At 39.0% G+C, this 15,828-nt stretch overlaps 1 protein-coding gene across 4 annotated transcripts in view; it reads left to right on the top strand.

Annotated features, from left to right (window-relative positions):
• Positions 1-2,817: 2,817 nt before the first annotated feature.
• The window catches only part of LOC122627571 (protein trachealess), an 88,167-nt gene continuing 75,156 nt past the window's right edge, over positions 2,818-15,828 (top strand). For all 4 annotated transcript variants that reach the window (XM_043808781.1, XM_043808780.1, XM_043808779.1 and 1 more), the window contains exon 1: positions 2,818-3,895. In XM_043808781.1, the coding sequence (XP_043664716.1) occupies positions 3,477-3,895 (419 nt within the window). In that variant the 5' untranslated portion in view covers positions 2,818-3,476. The remainder of the gene's footprint in view (positions 3,896-15,828) is intronic.

The following is a 15,828-nucleotide window of genomic DNA, read 5'->3' as shown; positions in this document are numbered from 1 at the left end:
TTGGAGTTAATAATACTTTCCCAACAATAATACCAACTATTTTTCTATTTAGAAATTTTAAATAGAGAAAAATTATAAAGAAAAAAAGAAAAAGAATATTAAATAATTGAATTTGTCCACTACATTTGAAAGTTTTTCAACTTATTACTATTGTAAATTTTACTGTAAATTGAACTAAAAAAAAAAAAAAAAAAACAGAGAAAGAAACTAACTAATATTTAATGTGTAATCGAAAACACAAAATTTTTATAAGTAGATATGAGCGAGTGTAATAGTTACAACGTTTAGATTATTTACAAGTAATTTATTGGTTGATTATGAAATTTCAAATGGCGATAGAAAACAATAGAAAAATAATAAAAAGAATTAATATTAAATAATTAAAAATATCTTCTTTTTTTTTTTTTTTTTTTAATTAGATTGTAATTAGTCGATGTAATAAGAAAAGATATGTTGATTTTTTACATGGTTCTTAGTTTATTTATTATTAATCCAATTATTGTTATTGTTAAATTGTAAATCGATCTAATGAAAAAAAAAAAAAGAAAAAAAAAGAGAATACGAATAATGAATAATAAGAAACATAAAATTAAGATAGATTAGTTGATGGGATAGGGAAAATGTTTTGAACATTTCAATAGATTCTTAGCTTAGTTGGATACTCTATTATGCTAGTCGAATATAGAGAATGGAAAAGAGATAAAGAGAAACGTAATGCCAACTGCATCTCCTTCGATAATAATTCACTGACGATTGATATAGCGGTACGATGATTGCGATGTTCCCAAGTCCGATCGCGTCGGCCTCACTGAAGTCGATACGGAGCTACGGATACGTTCGAGGTGAAAGGGCGAGCCCGCTATATCATTACGACTCACACCTGTACCTACAGGTAGGTTGCGCCAATGCTTCTTCCCCTTATATTTCCAAGCGGAACCGCTAAATAAATTATTATTACCATTACAACGCCATAGATTTCCCGCATAATCATTTCGCATATTTCTCTTCTCCCCATTTGTCATTCCATCAGAAAATTTTCTACTTCTTTTTCCAAATTTTCTCGATTCTTCTTTTTATTCGATCTCTACAAATAAAAACGCAAAAATGCGATTAAAATGATCACAAGAGTGACCAAAATCGTATATTTTTTCCTTTCGAGAATCGAGATAAGTTTCTTTCTTTTTATATAATATACAAAATTGATATAACATAAAATAGGAGGTGAATACAATTTTTATATAGATGTTACTCGAGACACTTTAATAGTTATTATTATATTTGTAAAAGATGATAGAGATCATAAGATGATAAAGAAGATACCTGAATTAAAAAAAGAAATGTTTATAAAAATTTTAAAAAAGGTATATAATTTCTTTATCGATGATGATTATCAATAGAAAAATTTGAGACGAGCGTTGCTATTGTAAAGGGAAGGAGAGTAAACGAGACGACTCGTTCGCGCAAAGCACTAATTTGTAATTTACGAGAGAAAAGTAGAACGAGGGGAGGTTATACGCGAGTGCGCGTTAACGCCGGCAAATGAGCTGAGACAAGATGTATTATTTTTTTCGTTTACGTGCCTGCCCTCAACTGACTCGCCTCTATGACTCCTGTGGGGTTCTCTTCACCCTTTATTCTTTCTCTCCGTAGCTCCTCCGATTCTTTGTCCTTTGCTTCGCTTATTTCCCCACCACCCTTGTTTTACCTTCGTAGAAGACGAAAGGGTTGAGAGAGAATGTAAGAAAGAGAGTGAGAGAGAAAGAGAGAGAGAGAGAGAGAGAGAGAGAGAGAGAGAGAGAGAGAGAGAGAGAGAGGGAAGGGCCAAGAACTGTAAATTACCAAGAGGGCATTTTGATTAAATTTTTTATTGCTTCTGCTAAGGCGTGCGCAACCTGCTGATTTAACGATCGCGCTTCGCAAGTTTTATAGTCCCTTCTTTTGCGGGATAAGAAAAGAATCATTTGTATTATATGTCTTGTCTATGTCCAAACTGATTTTTTGATTATCTGCCGAGTCTAGGATTGTCAAGATCTAAGAAATGTAGGTATGTTAATTCTGCTTCTTTGGGATCATTTGTACAATCTGATTGGCATGCACTAAAAAATCAAATTGTATATTTTTGTATTCTATGATTTGCTAAGCATCGTTCTATTTTTTGGCTAATCTAAAACAGTCCAATTCAAGGAATCAAGTATAATGTTGATTTTACTATTTGCTAATCATTGATCGAGTTTAGGAATGTCAGGATACAAGAGATCAATTCGTACATTAATTTTGTTTTCTTCTTTTTTCTTTTTGAGAATCACTCGTCTATTCTAGAAGTGTCAAATTTCAAAGAAGTCGAGCCGTGTGTCGATTTTTCTCTTTGTTTAAGTCTATTGAGTGAAATAAAAAAAGAATCGTTAGGAAGGGATAGTATGTAAATTTTGTTATTTGAGTGGATATTACTTGCGAGGTTGAAAATTGTCAGTTTCGAAGTAAACGAATCGCTTACTGACTTTTTACTTCGTAGACTTGGTAGTTCTCCAAGTCAATATAATAGATAGACGTTCTACTGAACGAAAGACATGATTTCTTTGAAAATAGCTAGAAAAGCTTAGTTGTATGAACCACGTGTAGGAGTCTTTGAGATTCGCGATGAGCTCACGAGTGGACGATCGAAGGAAAGGTGGTACAAAGGGTGGTGGTGGCGCGAAGAAGGGTGGTGATGGTGACGGTGGTGGTGGCGGTGACGATGGTGGGGGCGGAGGAGGCGGAAGGTGTCACGTGGTCGGCACGAAGCTCCGCCTTCGCGGCGTAGCTCCAAGTACGGCGCGTCATTCATGGCCGAGCTAAAGGCTACGCCAGCACTCTCCGGCGCTTCCGTCCGGCTGCAGCAGCAGCTCTCGCGAGAGGAGATCTCCGTGGGACTCCTCATCGTCTTTGTTGTTCCTCGTGTGATTTCGTGTGTTCGATATCGTTTATCGCGTTGATCGGTGACTACTTATCAAAAAAGTACGACGAGTGTCTCCCGATCGTTATATTTCGTTGAAAACAAATTTGTGTTGTTTTATTTATTGTTATCAGTGAGGACATGTTGTCGTTATTAATAAAGGAATGAAACTCGCGATGGTGAGTGATCGGGCGATCGATCGATCGGTTGATCGATCGATCGCGACGCGCCACCAGGGTGATATCAGGGTCGAGTAAGGCTCGACTTTAGTGCGACGAGGTATAGATCGAAGTAGAGAAAGGAAGAGAGAAAGGGGGAGAGAGAGAGAGAAAGGGATAGAGGGAGATAGGGCGATAAGAAGGGAGGGATAGGTGAGGCGAACAAGTGGGGTAGAATTTAACAGGGCTTTCGTGGTGATTTCGACGCGGAAGAAGTTGAAGGAAAAGGAAGAAGAGGACGAAGAGGAAGAAGAAGAAGAGGAAGAAGAAGAAGAGAAAGAGGAAGAGGAGGAGGAGGCTCGACGTTCGTGGTGGAGGCCTGGCTGATGCACCGTGGCTGCGGCGGCGGCGTCGCCGGAAGCGGTGCTGCTGCTGCTGCAGGATCCGGAAGTGCTGCTGTATCTGCTGCTGCCGTTGTTGCTGCTGGAAATACCAGTGGAGATGCGACGGTATCAGTAACACCAGAGGAACGTTCTCTGGAACATCATCGTCATCCTGCTCATCATCATCATCATCACCATCATCATCACAATCATCATCATCACCCGTCGGCAATGCCAGGTGCTCCAGGTTTTCACTGGGGTGCCATGCTGGCAGGGCACCACGCGGCTGCCGCCGCTGGCATGATGCAGCCACCTCTGGCTGCGCCAGGCGAGTACGCACCGGCTGCGGCTCATCATCACGGGGCCACACACCCCGCGATGCCCATGGATCTTCACGTTCACCAGGGCTTCCCCTACTACAGGTTCGTCGCATATCTTCTTTTTCTATACATTCTATTGGACGCTTATCGGTTTGTATATTTCAAATGTTTGTTTATATAAATCCAGAGCACTTAGTTGACGGCAGGTTCGTGGAACTCGAGTAAAGAACTTGATTCGGTCTTTATCGGAGCATGTGTTCTTGTTAAATATTTAACGTACCGTATCATGTGGATTAATATCAATCGAGTTCCGATATATTACTTTGTAGCCCTTACTTTGTAACAGAGATTGTATAGAAGAAAAATCGATAGCTATGAATGGTCTCGATTATCGAAACGTAATTATTTCAACCATTTTATTTATGATAATTAGAGAGAGAGAGAGGGAGAGAGAGAGAGAGAGAGAGGGAGAGAGAGAGAGAGAGAGAGAGGGAGAGAGAGAGTTTAAGGGAGAAGTAAAATCGATCGATTTGAATACATTTTAGTTTTTTGGAGGAAGATTCAATAATTCAATTAATCGGATCAATTATTCAGAATGTTACGAAATTTGAAACGTCACTACGTTAAGTGACACTTGTTGCTGTCCTCGGTCCTTAACACGTTGTCTTCTCAATCTCGAATCCTATGCCTTGACACGAACGATAGTCTCTACCTCCGGAAATGTCGTTGACTGTTTCACGAGTCGCTTTAAGTGAGTTGCCGGTTATTTAATTCGTTACTTAGCGATCAGTCGTTCCGGCGGGAAGCTTGGCAAAGTTCTTTTCGCGTTCTTTACGCGTTCATTTTGAAGGACACTCAGGTTAGAAAGATTGATAGAAGTCTACTTTAGTAACGTTCAATGCAACTCGGCAATGGTCATTTCACTTGCGATAGGTGGTCGTACATACAACTGGGTCAGCGCACGGTGTCTTCTATTGCAGTTAATTATAATACAGTGACGTAGAAACGGGGCATCTTGTACGTACCAACATAAAGACTAACCGAGGGAAGACTTAGGCAAACTCGTTCGATATATTAAAACAAAAAGGAACATAAATATATTTCTCTGACTTGTACGAATTTATTAAAAACCAGCATTTAAGACGTTTCACCGTTATACATTTCACTACGGTGACATTAAAAAGTTCTAACTTCTAAACCAGGAAAACCTGCTCGAGTAGGTAATACTGATCTAACTGATACACGTATCTACAGCTACGCTATGGAGAAAGTCTCTCAGATTTTGAAACGTTTTATTTCGTAACGTTTTCGGCATGAGTTATGAAAACTTTTTATTGAATAATATAACTGAGGAGATATTTACCGTAAAAAAAGTTATCATATAATAAGTGTAACCAAATAACTTTCTGTACTTTAAACGGTAACTTTGTTGATTCTAACGATAAGTAAGATATTTCGAAAGTATCTTGGCCAAGATAAACGATCGATACGCAATGATAGAAAGAGAAAGAGAGAAAGAGAGAGAGAGAGAGAGAGAGAGAGAGAGAGAGAGAGAGAGAGAGAGAGAGTTTTGAACACCTGATGTGCAAACAAGTGGTAATTAGTATCGGTACAAGAGAGTGCATCTGTCTTCGAGCACGGAAGTACGGTCGCACAGGCATTGAGAGAGTTATTGAATGATGGCTCAGCCAACTACTAATGGGGCCGGACGCGCGCGAACATAAGGGATAGTAAGAAGCACACGGGCAGTAGAAGCAGTCGTTGCTGTTGCTGTTCCAGCGACAGTGAATCAAGGTTGCTGTCGTTTCTCGTTAGAGAAAGAAAGAGAGAGAGAGAGAGAGAGAGAGAGAGAGAGAGAGAGAGAGAGAGAGAAGATGCTTCATCGTGGTCGATCAGAAATTCTTTTGGGTGATCAAAGATCAAGGGCCTTCTTGCGATCTTTGATAGGTATCGGTAGCAAGGTCCTCTTGCTGGCAATCAACAATGTTAAATTATATAGTATGTTAATGAAAAAAAGCTTCTGGGAGAAGATAAGAGAAGAGTTTTGGAATGTATGCTGAGTCAAGTGCGTGAACGCATACACATATACATATACTTGGATATATATACTTTCTATATACGCGTAGGACGAAGAAGGGAGATAGTTCGGTAAAGGCAAGAGGGTGGGAAGACGAAGAAGAAGGAAGAGGAGGAGAAAGAGGAGAAGAAGAAGAAGGAGAAGAAGAAGAAGAAGAAGAAGAAGAAGAAGGAGCGCAGGAGTTCGTTCAGAGCCAGGCTGGCTGCCGCTGACCAACCGATAAATAACTTGCTTGCGTTTTTATCGGCTGGACGTCGCTTCTCTTGTACGCAGCTCGATAGTATATATATATATATATATATATATATATATATATATATATATATATATATATATATATACATACATGTTCGTCTGCGTATTGTATATGTATGTGCGTGTAAACATATACAATACTTTTCTTGGAGAAGTAGAATCGGTGGACTAGGGCAACTCTTGCCAACACCGAGTCGCGACTTACACCCTCTTTCTTACTCCCCTCTCAATTCTATCTCTTTTTTACTCTTCTCTCTCTCTCTCTCTTTATCTCTTTCTCCCTCCTCTCTTATCTTTTTCCATAGTTCAGCAGATTTTCTCGTTTGGAATTCTTTTAATAAATAATATTTTCTTCTGGCATCACACCGGACGAATATCGTCGACCTTTACCTCATCCTCAGATCTTCCCCTCTTCCTTTTCTTCTTCTTCTTTTTCTTCTTCTTCTTCTTCTTCTTCTTCTTCTCCTCCTTTTTCTTCTCTTTTGTTGTTTTCCTTTTCTCCTCTTTCACCAGCCTACAGCAGAGCGTACATACGCGAGCATCAGACATCTAGAAGACATCTTCCCCTCTTCTTTCTTTCTTATTCCTTCCTTCCTACCTCCCTCCATCTCTCGACCTCCACCTCCACCTCCACTTCCATTCGTGTTCCTCTTCTCTCGATTCTTCGGTTAAACCACCGTGCAGCCCGGTAGTTGGAAGCCCAGACTTTTTTCTCGGCTATCGGCCAGTGGATCGCGCTGCGATGCTGGACTGCAATCAGAATTGATTATAGCCTGCCGAAACTCCGGCGCGGCGTGCTCATATTATACAACTTGCCCGCGGCCCTTGGTCCGTTCTATCCCTCTCTCTCCTTCTGTCTGTCCCTCTCTCTTTCTCTCTTTCACTTTCTCTCTATCTTCTTTTCTCCCAACGAAGCATCTTCGTCGTCATCGTCGTCCCCAAGATCACTCTTTCTGCTCGATATGCACGCGAATTTCGACGATATTCGACGTCACTGACCTGACCGACGACTATCGAAAAGACAGCCTCACGTTCTTTTCCGACATATTATAACAGGTCTTCCAACATTGTGGGCTTAATTTCGATGAGATTCATGTTAACAGTACGGCGTAAAGAGAAGACGAATCTTTTTTTTTCTTTCTTCGAACGAACGTGGGAAAGCAATGTCACTGATGATCAAAGGATTGAAAGTGTTAATTAATTGGGGGAAGGGCGAGGGGCAGGTTTGTAGCGGAAACAACGTATAACAAATTTAATGTTCTCTCTCTCTCTCGAATTAATTTGAGAAAATTTATCGATCGTTAAACCGATCATTTTGATTTATTTTAATTATTTTCGTTTATTTATTTCTGGTCGTTTTTATATTCACTTTGTTTTTTATTTCAATAAAGGTTACTTTTATTGAGGGTTGACAGAGATCAATTCGACGTTGAACGATAAAAAAAAAAAAAAACAAAGAAAAAGCAAAGAAAAGGAAGAAGAAGAACTTAAAAGCTTTTCTCTCAAGCGGCTAGACACCGCTAATCCATCTTTCGTTCGTGAGTAACTTTTTTCCTATTGGATAATGGCCGTTATAGGACGGCCAGAAGAGCGAGCAAACGCCAAGCAACAAGTCGTTTTCGCGCGGGAATTACCTTGGCCTCCAATCAAGTTTAATAATGTAGATGCGGATCAGTGGATAAGAACAGGCTACTGATATCGGCGAGGGGTCCCTCGTTCGTCCGATGGCTTACGATCCTCGTTGCGTTCTTGGCTTCCAATCGATCCTCTCTCTATAATCGATAGATCGCGAGCCATTTACCCCGTACTAAAATACTCTAAAATCTTATTCGGGAAATGGTTAAAGAATAAAGAAACTAAGAGGAAGAAGAAAGAAGAGGATGAACAAAAGAAAAGAAAATAAAACAGAAACAGAAATAAATCAAAGAGTTCGGCTCGTGTAAGGATTAATTGTCGATTATGTCATGTATTATGTGTTCAAAGTATTATATATTAACGATCTATTGATGTCATAGGAATATAGAATCGATGATAAGAAAAAAGAAGAAAAAAAAAAAGAAAACAAAAAAAGAAAAAGGACAAATATCGAAGGAAGGGTCGAGAACTTCTTATCGTAGTAGGTTATCAATCGTGGGAGAAGCTACGATATGGACACCACCGAGTGGGTTTAGGGTAAAACTGCAGAGGGGTGGATATCAATCTAATAGTAATGAACAAGCGACTCTGAGGCCAGAAAGACTTTGAAATATACATTATGCGGGGATTATGTTTATGCATGCGGGAAAGGCGGTGAGAGTATTTTTCTTTTGATATAGATGCCCGCGAGAGAAAGAGAGAAAAAGAGCATTTCTGGTCGTCGTCTACCATACCGTCGGATGAGATTTGAATAAAAGTATCTGTCGTACTCTCTCGCTATTGGGAGAGCGCGATTCGCTAGCTGCTTTTTATTTTTTCCTTTTTTCTTTTTTCTTTTTTTTTCCTTTTTTATTTTCTTTTTTTTACAACTGCGTGCTCTCATTAAATATGTATAGATTCGCACCCCCGGACTCCTGTCGGCTTTTTCTTGCCAACAACTTTACACACATACACACACATCCCCCTACCACCACCATCACTACCACTACCACTACCACCACCACTACTACCACTACCCCCTTGATACTCTTCTTTTTCTTACTTTACTCGTATCTTCCTTCTTTTCTTCTTTTCTTTCTTTCTTTCTTTCTTTCTTTCTTTCTTTCTTTCTTTCTTTCTTTCTTTCTTTTTTCTCCTTATTTCTTTCTCTTTATTTTTCGTAATAATAGAAGTCACAGAACGATTACGCGAAACATATGTCTCACAGATTGAAGACTCGTATACATACACCGATATTTTCCTCGATTTCAAGAGGGAACGAACGTTAGGAAAGAGCCGGGACGATTCTTTATTAAGATGCAGTGTCAGCGGCGGTTTCATTTCTTCGCGAACAAATGGCCCGCGAGTTATCACCCTCGTAGAGAAGGGGAAATACCAGAGAAGAAAAAGAGAAAAGGAGAGAGAGAGAGAGAGAGAGAGAGAGAGAGGGAGAAAGAGATAGAGAAAGAGAAAGTGTGAGTGCAGGACCCTTCCATTTAAAAAATGTAAATTCGTTAATGCAAGTAGTGGGAGCGTGAAAATTTGTTCCCTACTCGAACTTTTTCCTGAGCGAGTTTCGCGGCAAGCAGGCACCCTATTACCTGAGACTATTATCCAATACAAAAAATCAAATAAAGTATGCTAAGTTACGCTTCGAAGGCTTTAGGGAGTCCTGACTATCAAACGGGGTTCCGTTTGAAGGGGTGTCTTCGAAATATTTTTTTTCTCTATCTTTCTCTCTTTCTGTCTCTCTCTCTCTCTCTCTCTTTCTTTCCCCATGGGTGCATGAGCAACACCAACAAGCTTAGGGTACTTTCTTTTAAGTTTAAAGAAAAAAGATTACGTTATGGTGTCGAAAAAATAAATAAATGAAGAAGGAAAGAAAGAAAGAAAAAAAAGGAATGTACACATAGATAGATAGAGCGACAGAGAGAGAGAGAGAGAGAGAGAGAGAGAGAGAGAGAGAGAGAGAGAGAGCAAGATGCGAGTTCGTCTTTCGAGTTCGAATTTGTACGAGAGGAAGAGAAAGAAAGCTCCGTGAGTCGGTTAGATCGAGCTGAATCGAGTTGATAAGGTTAACTGAGAAATACGGGGGCGTAGGGAGGTCAAGTGACCGCGTGGGCGGCATCGCTCGCCAACAGAATATACCGATGATTAAGCTACGCATACAAGTGTACTCTAGTTCTTACAAGAGTGCCCTCGCGAGAGTCCTCCTTTCCTTACAGAGAGTAAAGTCGATTCTGACTAGTTGACACCTAGTTAAAGAGGTTTACTCCGATCAAATTTCGGTGTTGGCCTATATTCACATGAAAATATTTCAATTTCATTGAATATTTGTCATTTCGTTAATCTATTTGAAAGATCTTTTCACCTTTTCTCATATTCGAATATATTTTTATGCTTTAATAATATCAACGATGGAAAGAGATCGATGAAAAATAATTGATCGTTGAAAAGAATAATAATTATTCGTTGAATATTTATGATGACATAAGAAAAATTGATTTAAGTATATTCTAACATTAAGTCAGTTCTAAGCGTAGATGTGTATTTAAAAGAGATCAATCAGCGTACGAGTAAATTTTATTCGTGTTACTTTTCTTTTATGAGAAGTAAAATCGATTTTAATTTATACCTTCTTAGATAAGGTCAATTTTATTTTTTACCAAACTTTCATCTTTTGTCGTATACCACATGGTTCGTTGTTTAACAATGTTACGTGATAAATAGAAATATTATTTACATGACATTACTAATCGAATATTCATAAAACATTTTTAATAATGAGTCAATCGTCTCAGAGAATCAATATTTGAATCCTCTTAGAGATTTTCTCTGATTCAAATATGTTCTGATAAAATCAAACTAACCATATCTTGAGAAAACATTTGAGGAAGTTTGGGATATTCAAAGTGACACAAAGTAAGAGATGAATCAGCGTACAAGTACGTTTTATCCATGCGAATTTCTCGTAATACTCGCGAGAGTCTTTTGCTTTATTCAGAATATAGTATATAACACTTTCTTAGAAAGAGTCATTCTCATTTTTCGAATAATTTTTCATTTTTCTTATATCTTTTTAATAATATTATCTTACAAATAATATTGTTAATACGATAGAAACAGAAAAAATATTCAAAAGATATTTTAATTAATTATGAAATATTTCTGAAAAATTTTTATCAAAGAAGATTAAAATAGATTCTTTGAAGATATATGAGGAAGTTTCGAATACTTGAATAGATACAGAAAAAGAGAGAGAGAGAGAGAGAGAGAGAGAGAGAGAGAGAGAGAGAGAGAGAGAGAGAGAGAGAGAGAGAGAGAGAGAGAGAGAGAGAGAGAGAGAGAGAGAGAGAGAGAGAGAGAGAGAAACGAATAAGTGTATGAATACGTTTTGATGTAAATTTTTCATGATATTCATAAGAGTGTTCAGAATATAGAAGACTTAGACTATATCACATCTTAGTAAGAATCATTAATATTTTTTGCTAAACTTTTATTTTCCTTGTATCTCATAAAGTTTATTATCATATAATATTATCGATAGAGAAATCTTATTTATTTATCTATCTTATTTATAATATTATCATAGAATATTATCAGAGACATAAAGAATCAATATTCACAAGATATTAATTATCAAATATTTATGAAAAATTTCTATCGAAGAAGATAAAAACATCTTGTGAGAATACATTTAAATATGTTATGATCAAGGTTTTTTGAAGACATTTGAAGAATTTGGAATGCTCAAAGAAATACAGAGAAAGAGAGAAACAGAAGGAGAGAGAGGGATGAATCAACGTACGACTACGTTTCATTCAAGTGAATTTCTAATAAGACTCGCGAGAATCTTTACGCAGAGCAGACTCGATTCTAAATATTTCGTATCTCTTTAGAAAGTATCACTCTTATTTCTTTTTATTAAACTATCGCTCGTTTTATATTCCAATAATATAGTTTATTACTATCTTACAAAACTATCAATAATTCAATAGGAAATAAAAACGATATTCGCAAGTCATTAATTAATTGTCAAATATTTATGAAAAAAAAGAAAAAAGTTTCTATCGAATAAGACTCAACGATATCACGATAATCAATCTAGGTATTTATTTTCTGATCAAACCAGATCTTTCAAAAACATTTGAGGAAGTTTGGGATATTCTTAGTGAGACAGATAAAGAGAGAGACCGAGATAAAAAGAAAGAAAGAGAGAGAGAGAGAGAGAGAGAGAGAGAGAGAGAGAGAGAGAGAGATGAATCAGCGTGCGAGTACCTTTTACGTGATTTTCTCATAGCACTCGTAAGTTACATTCGGATGTACAACTCACGCTTACGGCTCTCTCTCCGTCGGAGATCCAATGAATAATACAGCCACGGCACAATTAGCTCCGCCGTTTTCAATTTAATCGACGAATTATCAACCCTTCGGGGAACACGGGGCACTCGTTCTCGCAAGAAAAGGCTCCCATACGGCGTACACCAGACTGTGTTTAGAGAAATGAAATCCATCGTGCTCAGCGGGCAGTGCTTTCGCGTCCCAAAGAACTCTCGTAGAGAGATCTTCCTTTTATCTTCTTTTATTATTTTATTCGACGCGTTATCGTGCTCGACATCGCGCACACTAATCGTAATGTTCGTCGATTGCCAAAACGTTAATTCGAGCGAACGTGAAAACCGATCATTTTTCATGCAGGAATAATGATAAGCCTTCCGCCATGATTTCCGACGTTATTCCGAGATCGTATTTAAGATTCGATAAAAATTATACGATACATCGTGGAATGACGATGGAGAAATAAAGAGATATACAAAAATATTCCCGTAGCCCGCAGCTTATCGTCGAAGTCGATTTTTATCGTAGCTTTTCTGTCGGTTACCTTTAAGAAAGAAGAAAAAAGGAAAAAGAAAATAAAAATATCACTTCGTATATACAACACGTTGATTTTTCCAATCAAAATTTATACCAAGGATAAATATATAAAGAAAAAAACAAAGAAAGAGAACAGATAAGATTTTACGAAAACGAAACATCTTTTTTACGGGACACATAGAACGTTGTAATTTACTCTCGATCATGAGTTTACGAATAATTTATGAAGGATAACTACTTGCCTCTATCATACTTCGTGAAGTATATTACACGTATTTACCTACCTATAGCGTGCATGCGAGCGAGTGCAAAGAATTCTCCAAAAGAGGGAATTTTGTTCTCCCTAAACGAAAAAAAAAAAAAAAACGAAAAAGAAAAAAAGAAAAAAAGGGAAAAAGTAAAAGGGAGAGATAAAGAAAGCGAGTGAAGTGTTATCAATGGACACGAGCCCTCGTTTTCCTCTACGCTACGATAATAAAGATCCTACCTGGGAATGGAGGGGGGTGAGAAGGGAGAAGAGTAAGAACGCAGTTCGCGTTAAACGTCTGTTGGTTCTTGGATGCAAATGAGAGTCCGAGTAGAGTGCATATCGTTGGCCCATAATGGTGAAGGAAGAAAGGAAAGGAAAGAAAGAAAGGAAAGAAGGAAGAAAAGAAGGAAGGAAAGAAGGAAGGAAGGAAGGAAGGAAGGAAGGAAGCAAAGAAGGAAGGAAGGAAGGAAAGAAAAGGAGAGAAAGGGAGGCAGGCACACGCGCGTGCACACGGAGATCCATATATTAACACGCGCGTGCTTGCGACGCGATCGACGACAGCTAGGACGAAGGACAAGCTGCTGCCTTCTGGGTTGGCAGGCCCTTACTAAAGGTTCCCCCAAGCTTTTGCATCGTCTTTTGCGAGGAGTCACCAGTAGGATCATTGGAAACTCAAGAAGGTAGCACGCAGACATTTAGGCGCCGGCCTACTCGAGCCAATAAATCGAAGGATGCCTCATTACTAAGCATGTCTCTTTAATTGAAATCTCGTGTTTTTCCGTCGAACCACCATCAACACCATCTCTCGGCATTCTCATCTCTTTTCATCTCACACCAAGGAAAGTTCCAAGTTTTATTTAAACGACTTTTAAGCTAACCCATGGGATATCAGTGAACCCGACCGAACGAGGACGAACGAAATCGTTCACCGTCGAATGGAATTTATGCGATTATTTCGAGAATCGCGTTGGTGTGTTCTCGATTATCTACGACCTTCTTCACTAAATTCTCAAAGTATTGTATGTATTACTACCGACCTATCGTCCTTTTTATCTGCGAAACACGCCGAGACGTTTTAATAATGACTTCGACTCGTCTCCTCCGCGACGAAATATCCGAGGATGGTTATTAAGTTAATTAGGACGGATCCAAGGGAAGTTATTAAAGATGGTAAATCGCGTCTAACCGTTTGCGAACTTATGTGTATGTGTGTGTATCTGTGTGTGTATCTGTATGTGTATCTATATATATATACATATATGTTACACGGAAGAACTCGCAAAGTCCATGCGAAGAACTCTCACGATTGAGAGAGAGAGAGAGAGAGAGAGAGAGAGAGAGAGAGAGAGAGAGAGAGAGAGAGAGAGAGAGAGAGAGAGAGGGAGAGAGAACGAACGAAAGGTCATGTGCGTGACGTTAATCGAATAACACCTACGTCACGTATATAATTAAAGTTTAATGGAGACACGGATTGCTTTTCTTCAGACGACGACGTACGAATTGAAAACACCTATGCATCTATGTAGATATATAAATATATATGTATATATGTGTATATATATATATATATATATATATATATATATAAATAATAGCTACGTACTCATGTATAGAAGAAACAGAAAAAGATGGTAAAAACATATTATGTCCTTGCGAGAAAGCATCGATCTGATCAGGCGATCTCGATTTCGTAACGATCGCCGACGGTGCGATTATCCTGTTGGCAAAAAAATGAGAAAAGATAAAAGAGAGAAAAGTATAAGGAATAAAAACGAGTAGAGGGAACGGGGAAAGAAGTAGCGATAGTTCCTAATAGGGATCAACGAGAGAACGAACGTTCGTGGAAGCTTTTTTTAGCCCTCTCTTCCCTCCTTGCTCCTACCTCTCGACCCTCCTCCCGCGCAACGTCACGTCGAGCTATTGTACAGCGTTAATTGTAACTTCAGAACATATCTCGACCCTCTCGGCTAAGAAACGCATTCCGGTTTTCGTCGAACCCGACGAGATCGGTGGAACTCGCGCTCGCGCGATGGTATTGGCAGACTTTTTCTCGACTCGGCTCGTGTCTCTTCTCCCGACATCCGCGCGAATGCGGTAGCAGGGTGTGGTGTGCCTCAGTTCGAAGGAACAGAGAGAGAGAGAAAGAGAGAGAGAGAGAGAGAGAGAGAGAGACAGAGATTGTTATACGTGCTACTGGTTCCCCTTGTGTTATACCACTGAGGCAAGAATGTTCCCCGTGTTGGTTCGATTAATCAGTCGTTTTTCGGTCTCTCGCTCCGGGCCAATAGAGGTAGAAAAAGTTAACGTATGTGATAATGCGCCAGCTATGTCTTTCTCTCTCTCTTTCTTTCTCTCTGTCTCTTTCTCTCTCTCTGTCTCTTTCTCTCTCGTCTCTGTTGGAACGCGGGAGAATCGAATCGTGCGGCATGAAAGGTGACTGCATATAGCTACCTATACCAAAACGGTGTAGCCGAAGAAGAAAGTGCACTGACCCGGAGAAGGGCTAAACCTTTTTTCCCTTCTCAACTCTTTCCTTTTGATTCTTCGTCTCCTCGTCCATCGGTTCTGCAGGACATTCTGAGGACCAAAGCGGAATCAGTTTCCTTTTTTAATATTACGTTATTGGGAACTTTCCAATACTTTGCGTATATCAATAAGAAAAGAAAAGAAAGAGAGAGAGAGAGAGAGAGGGTAAGAGGGTGGTAGAGGGTGGTGTAGGGTATAATTCACGAGGGTGGTGTGTACGTTGTTTCTACATTTTCATGGGAGGCTGTAAGCGGCACTTGTTATGCCGACACATCGCTTAGTCATTACGTTAGGTGCCTTACCCTCTCTCTCTCTTTCTCTCTCTCTCTCTTTTTCTTTCTCTCGTCTTCGGTAGACACGTATCTACCCTCCCCGATCGAGAAACAGTTCGTCGACGGGATAGACATTTCGTGCAGCCGGTGTATCCAAAGTTAAAGT

Source organism: Vespula pensylvanica, chromosome 3, assembly GCF_014466175.1.
Source record: "Vespula pensylvanica isolate Volc-1 chromosome 3, ASM1446617v1, whole genome shotgun sequence".
NCBI lineage: Eukaryota > Metazoa > Arthropoda > Insecta > Hymenoptera > Vespidae > Vespula > Vespula pensylvanica.
Note: the sequence above shows the minus strand (reverse complement) of the source record. Positions and strands in the feature narration are given on the sequence as shown.